This window comes from Lineus longissimus, chromosome 6 (assembly GCF_910592395.1).
Source record: "Lineus longissimus chromosome 6, tnLinLong1.2, whole genome shotgun sequence".
NCBI lineage: Eukaryota > Metazoa > Nemertea > Pilidiophora > Heteronemertea > Lineidae > Lineus > Lineus longissimus.
The window spans coordinates 3,037,159-3,044,671 of NC_088313.1; the positions used below are offsets into that span (position 1 = coordinate 3,037,159).

Below are 7,513 nucleotides of genomic sequence, written 5' to 3' on the forward strand. Positions count from 1 at the left end.
AGTCAGCTTAGCGCGATATGGAACATTCTTCCGAAACTCAACCGAGGGAAGTCTGCTCATTAGCATATCTCGCGCACTGCTCCTTCTGGTCAAACATCGTAGTGAAATCGTAATGGAAAACGCCTGGCTTTGCGCCAGACTAATAAGTGAAGAACTAATAGGTAAAGAACTTCTACTTGCGCGAGACTGCTGTGATGAAATTATCATTGCAGAGACTCCGGTGACGTACACATATATTTTTTACAATCAAAAATGCCCTCAAAAGACGACATGGAATGATGATTTTATTGATATTTCCTACTATATACCTTCCAATTATCACTTTATACAAATAGATCGGCGTTAGGTCGCATGCTTTTCTTTCCTGGTGACACTATAAAGCAAAATAGTTGCAACCCCGTAAATGCGCTATAAGTCCAATAATAAGTGACGGTGACCCGTTATAAATGTTTCGCTAGCTTCGATTTTTTGCCGCTACGCTGCGCTTTGGGCCCTTGCGTCAAGTATCCGCATGGAAAATACGTATGGCGCCTACGGGTAAGTGACACGTAAGTAGAACATAAAATTGAGCTTTAGCATCGATTTCATCCGTGTGCAATTTGTAAACAGCTGAAGAGATACCAGGCAATGCAAAACCCCTAATTTCTCCAAAAAAACACATCAACGTGATCTACAATATTTCTCAAATCATGATATCATAGAGATAGAAGATGGAAGAGTCTTAATTTAGCTGCAAATGCAAATAAAATTGTTTAATATCATACGTACTGCTTCCCGCATGGAATATAGTTCTTGCGTTTTTCCGTACACTTACTTTCCGGTAGCACTTGTCGTGTAAACTACACAAACTAATGACGTCGTTCAGAAGGCGTCACTGCGGATACATTCGCAAGAATGACACCAGGATTATGCTGTATGTATCCCTGCACTCCTTTCTGTTACAGGATCACGTTTAAGAATATTTCAGCTTCTTCACAGTTTTCGCAGCTGCCCATTTTGGTCTGCGCCTGGTGGGCAAACATTCTTTATCAACTATTTGAAAACTATATATTGAGAAAAGATCACACAAATATCAAAATGTGAGATAATTTTGAGGAGATTTACTTTGGCCAATTCACTCTGCCACTCGCTCGACCTCGTCATAATCGTCACGTGGTGACGACGAGGATTGATTTTTCAATATGGCGACCTGGAATGGTATTCGAGGGACTACGTCCGTTCCCTAGCCTCGTTGTCCCAAGTAGCCCAACTGATATTAGTTGAAAATTATACCGCAGATCTGGAGAATAAAGACGTTCCTGAGAATTGTCGAGCTAGTTACTTCGGAAGATCTGGTGAAAACGGATTGTTCTATTGAACGTTGTTGGTATAGTCGAAAGGATGATTTCATGACGAGGATCATCGTAATAATGCGAACTGTTGGTGTGATACTGACTAGTCGGATACTGCTGTTATCAATCCCTTATCCTAGGTCGATTTGCTGGCTGCAACGCGAGTTGATCAATAGATGATAGTGATCAATATATAGATGGATGCCGTTTGGAAAGAACGATAATTGCTTCTAAAAAGACCATACAGTTAATCAATTATCGGTAAAACTATCTATTGAATTCTAAATTTCTATTTCACTTCAGGTGATCAGGCGGCTCCAGATTCAGACCGAGTTGTTTCTCGCCACAGCTGGGACAAAGACACTCTAATATTCTTTGTAGTCCTCTTGATCGATGAGCAAAGAAAAAATACACTTCACCCATACCACTGAAATGTAAAACGACATTAATACATGTACAATGTAGTTGTAGAGATATGAAAAGGTATATTTTCACAAATCAACCGCTCAATGAAGCAACTGAGTTGGTCATTACCCACCAGCACAGTAGCCAGAATGCAGTATGGCGGTATATGATAATGAAGAACCTATGTAACATTATGGTTATGAAGATACAACCCACAGGGATGTTTCATTAAACATAATTATAATAAAAATGTCGCACAAGAGAAAGACCGTTCTCACTCAACCTAGTTTACCCAGGGGTCATTGCGCGCTCCTGAATGCTAATCAAGTAGACCCCGGATGTAGAGGTTGCAGCTTGGGTGCCTCGTTGGCCTGTGGCTGCTGACGTAATAAATATCATGTGACCCGGAACCATCGCACTGACCAATCATGGTTGTTATGCTGAAATGGACATCATTTTGGTACCAGGCCATAATTACCAAATTTCCGACGACTGCTTTTTTATGGCGGATTGTGGTCAAACTCTAATCATTTGTTCTAACTGAATTCTTTGCCTGCTTCAAATAAAGCAGCATTGAACCATGTTGGTACAGAGGACCTGGTCATATCAACACCACTGCTGAGGAAATATCTGAATTCGTTTTGGTCATTATTTGGAAGGAATACGGAACAATTCAGTAAAGGGTTATTTCTATTCTCCGTGCAAAAATGACGTGTAATTTCTTTTATATCAAACAACCACCTAAACATGAAACCATGGGCACATTCAGGTATACAATTCAATTCAATTCAAATAAGACTTATATAGCGCAATTATTCAATAACGTATGATTGCTCGGCTACACTTTGAAAACAAAGTCACCATAATCTCGACTTCAGCACCTTTTTGAAGGTGCTCACAGTTGGAGCATTTCGCACATTCATGTCTAGTCTGTTCCAGAGTTGTGTAGCATACACCACAAAACTTCTGCCACCATATGATGCCAGGCGGTACCTGGGTACTTGGAGCAAACCTAGGTTCTGGGACCTCAGGGATCGGCTGGGTTCATACAGTGGCACAATATCTGATAGATAGCATGGGGCAAGGTCAGCTTTGCACTTAAACAAAAGGAGTGACACCTTGAAGTCAATTCTTTGAGGAATAGGAAGCCAGTGTAGCCTCCTGAGCACGGGTGTAATGTGCTGGTCACGACGAGTTCGAGTTATTATCCTGGCTGCATGATTTTGTGTAAGTTGGAGTTTGTGCATTAGGTTCTTGGTAATGCCGGCAAGGAGGCTGTTGCAATATTCCAGTCTTGTTAACACAAGGGATTGGATAAGGAGTTTAGCTGCATTTCGGTAAGACAATTGCGTATCCGGCCAATGTTCCGAAGATGGTACGTTGCAGATTTTACAACACTATTCACTTGATTTTCCATTGACATTGTTTGATCGAAAAGAACTCCCAGGTTTTTCACTGGTCCTGTTGTCACTTGGACGTCAATCCCCGCTACTGAGAGGGACTCTATATTGAGACGGTTCAAAGCTTGCTGAGAGCCAAACAACTTGAGTTCAGTTTTCGTTGGGTTCCCCTTGAGCATGTTCTTGGCTAACCAGTCCTGAATCTTGAGCAGGCAGTCCTCTAACTGAACAACTTTCTGCTGTGCTTGCCTACTGACAATGCAACATAGACTTGAGTGTCGTCAGCGAAGCCATGACGTGGGGTAGAGAAACTGTCAATCAGGTCGCCAAGTGGTAGGATATAGATAAGGAAAAGAATAGGCCCAAGCATAAGCAAGGTACAACACCTTAACCTCACTGGTAACACCCTGGGGGACTTCACTGGTAAAGAAGACTTCAAGGATCTGCCAGAGCTAAAGGAACTCCGGTCGAATCATTTTTAGATTTTGTTGTATGGCCCCACAGGTCCCCGAAGAGAATTGTTTTCCAAAGATGGACCCGTTTTCTTTCTGCACTGATCTCATCCGCATAGGCACCTTGCGGATCTTTCTGTGGATACTTGGGACCATTGCTGTGGGCGTGAATATCCTCGTACTCCTCCTGAGGATATTGACAAAGGAACCAACGACGGCGAACACCAAGATCATCACAAGCCTCGCCGTGTCCGACCTCCTCATGGGCGTGTACTTGTACATCATCGCGGCAGCGGACACCACATTCAGGGGGTACTACATCGAGGTTGACTGGAACTGGTGGGAGGTCATCGGATGTAAGATTGCAGGAGTCCTCTCCGTCTTATCAAGCGAGGTGTCCGTCTTCACTTTGACTATCATGTCAGTGGATCGTTTCCTGGTTGTGGTGTTCCCGTTCAGTAAGCAAAAGATCAACTTCAAGAAGGCGAAGATATTGGTGGCATCAATATGGATCTTTGGGGTCATTTTAGCCGGTGCAACGTTCTGTGTTGACTACTTGCGACATTCGTACTATTCAAGATTTGGCGTCTGTCTCTCGCTCCACCTGACATCAGAATCCGCCCCAGGCTGGGAGTACTCGGTCGCCATCTTTTTAGGACTCAACCTCGTTGAATTCATGATCATCGCTGTACTATACACTTGGATGTACGTCATCATCAAACGCTCTGCAGATATGATAAAACACAAGACCAGTGGGAAGAAGGGAGAAAACAAGGAACTAGTCGTTGCCCGCAAGATGGCGCTGATCATCCTGACTGACTTTGCTTGCTGGATGCCCATCATAATTCTAGGTGAGTAAATATTGGCACATTCGTGTTGAACAGGTTTCAAGCAGAACAACTACACGTCCACTGGTGTTTGACACTACCGACTCAAACACCAAATATGTTAATGATAGTGCTCATGTCGAACAAACAGTACCGTTTGAGGAGTAAACCAAATCATTGGAGCATATTTCACGATTAATTGGACACCATCGCCACGACTTGGATGCCTCTGTACAAACCCTTTCTGGAATCCATGCATGTAGGTGCTGACCTCAAACAGGGGCTACCCTGGGGCCCTTTCGGTCGTATAACATTTGTGACAACATGGTAAGATACGAAATCGACTCAAGCTTGTGAGTGTAAACTAGATTGTAGTTTAGAGTATCGTAAAAATTATATGTGGCTGATCAGTTCGTAATGCCAAGTTGAGGAAGGAATCATGATAATTCAGTTTTGCGTTTCGCTTTCAGGTTTGGCTGCGATCTCCGGGAAAGTCACGATCCCTGGTGATGTCTACGCCTGGATTGCAGTATTTGTGCTGCCGATCAACAGCGCTATGAACCCAATACTCTACACACTGTCGTCTCTCGATCTCATCAAGTAGGTGACTTGATATTTCCTTTGAATGACTCTTACCTTGAATTATGGGTGCTCTAGATGAGCTATGGACGGATTTCATTATGATTTACGGAATAAATCAAGAATTTAAAACCGTGCTTGTGATGTTTAAGGTTACTGTTTCCTGGCTATTCCTGTTGGTTGCTATAACCTCTGTTAGAACCAAAAAGCGACTATCAGTGCCATTGTGTAAGACGTTAAGGGCTTCCTCATCCACAGTAGACAACTACAATAAACATACTCGTCATTTCATATTTGCTCCTCAAAAGATTGAGACTCGTATATACGACTCTTAATCTTCGACCAGCCCTACCAAGTATTTCCAATTGAAATGTCCATCGGCTGATATAACGTTTTTCTTTTAGACTGATATGTGGAAAGAAAGAACCACAGTTGGATTACTCTGGAAGCACTAGGACGAATGTGTCTACCCGTAAGTAAAAAGGCTTTTAAAAATAAGTACTTATATCAGATATTGACTTGCGGCTGATCCTCCTCTTCGCTGTCCCCCAAATGATGCAGGGTAAGAGTGAATCTAGCCCAGCGATGCAGCTGATCTCACTCACTTCCTACGAGTTGATATTTCTATGTCAACTGTAGGATTACGATCGTGAGTCGTCTGTATTGCAGCACCACTCATGCACTCCAGCGCTCTTTGCATCGCGGGATACAATATCCGCGCAGCGCGTACGGCATCCCGCGTCCTCTCTGTCGTTTCCCTTCAACAACCTTAGGTTGTCATTCCATCAGTATCTTGGAAAGTTTTGCTAGTTCAGTTCAAGACACGTGTCCAAACCAATTACGCTATTGGGTTGTTATTCCGTATATTATTTTGGTCACGATTCCTTGGGCCAGGGCAAAATTCTACCCTCATGTTTTCCAAAGATCCAAAACAGTTTGAAACTATTTTGTGGACTAACCGACTAATATCGTGGTAACAATGTCATTTGGAGCTTTTCTTGTTTCTTGACTTTCAGTTGACGAAGATGATGAGGACGGTTCCCCTAAGGTAGTCAACTGTTACCCAGAGGGCAGTCATCTCCTGCCTTACGTGGTGGAGGAGTCCAATATGCTGAACCTCGCCCACGCCATGAAGACCGAAACGCCCTCACTGCCGCTGCGGGACATGCGCAGCGTGCTAAAGGATGTGGCCAAAGCCATGGCATCGCTGCATGAAAGAGGCCTGATTGCGAGCAGTGTGACTGTAAATGACGTTGGGATAATTGTCAGCAACGGAAATGAGGTAAGACAAGTTGATTTCGGCTACTCTATGAGGATTCATTTTACGAAAGATATTGTCCTTGTGAGCAACAGTTTCTGACACAATGTGCTCTTGCTGTCTCTTTTGACAGCCTTGCTGTGACCCACTGGACTGGCCATCACTTGACTTCTTAAAGGGTAACTACCGGCAAACGTAAGGTAGGTCAGGATTAGTTACGGTACACGAAGTTGTCGGTATGGCCTTTTCAGTCTCACTATCGAAACTTTATACCTACCGCTGAATCAAACATGTTTTTTAGACTTCAAATTTACCTCCTAGTTTCTACCTTCCTTTAAGTGACGCATTTCATGATGCAGTGGCACAAGAGTGCTGGCATCTCAAAATCGAGTGTTTCCTTGAATTGCGATACGCCGCGATCAGTTCATTTCCCCAAGTCGAAATGTTGGATACTGAAGTATGCGACTCTTACGTCACCACACCATGAACAAAAATCAGCATTGACGGTGTTATATGGGATCAGATTTTGTTCACTGTGATAGGATATACCAATAGAGTGCGTCGTTTTAAAAGCTGTTTGAGACTTGCTTTCGACGAGTAATTTCATGTTAGGTTATCGATTTGACTCGATGTTGCACCACTACATTCTATAGGCTCTCTTAATTGTATTGGCTGGATATCTTAATTTCACTTTTACATGTTCGTGTGTTCGTGTAGAGAGGACAGAATTATATGGCTTTTAAGATGTTCGACAATTGATTTTTTTGTTCAACATAGACGGTGTGGCGTTTGAACTTGATACGAAGCGTCACGATGAAAACGACAACACACCGATGCGTTACTATGGAAAGGACAACAAACCGAGCGTCCCTATGGAAAGGACAACAAACCGAGCGTCACTATTGAAAGGACAACAAACCGATCGTCACTATGGAAAGGAAAACAAACCGAGCGTCACTATTGAAAGGACAACAAACCGAGCGTTACTATGGAAAGGAAATCGAACTGAACATCACTATTGAAAGGACAACAAACCGAGCGTCACTATGCAAAGGACAACAAACCGAATAAGAATTGCCGTTATGATGCTAACCTTACCGACACGTTCTTGCTATAAGCATGCTGCAACTTGATAATTTCCAATACAATATCTATGCGTAACACATATTTCTTTCTAACAGGAGAACCCGGCTTACACACGATATATGAGATGATATTCATAGGGCCCATCTTCCTCAGTTTTATTAATGTATGTACTGAA

General features: G+C 43.0%; 1 protein-coding gene across 1 annotated transcript; it reads left to right on the top strand.

Moving 5' to 3' along the window:
* Positions 1 to 3,667: 3,667 nt before the first annotated feature.
* Positions 3,668 to 7,158, top strand: LOC135489436 (G-protein coupled receptor GRL101-like). Its single transcript, XM_064774793.1, has 5 exons — positions 3,668 to 4,439; positions 4,886 to 5,015; positions 5,399 to 5,466; positions 6,011 to 6,276; positions 7,030 to 7,158. Exons 1-5 carry the CDS (start codon positions 3,668 to 3,670, stop codon positions 7,156 to 7,158), a joined length of 1,365 nt encoding a protein of 454 aa, XP_064630863.1.
* The last annotated feature ends 355 nt before the right edge of the window (positions 7,159 to 7,513 follow it).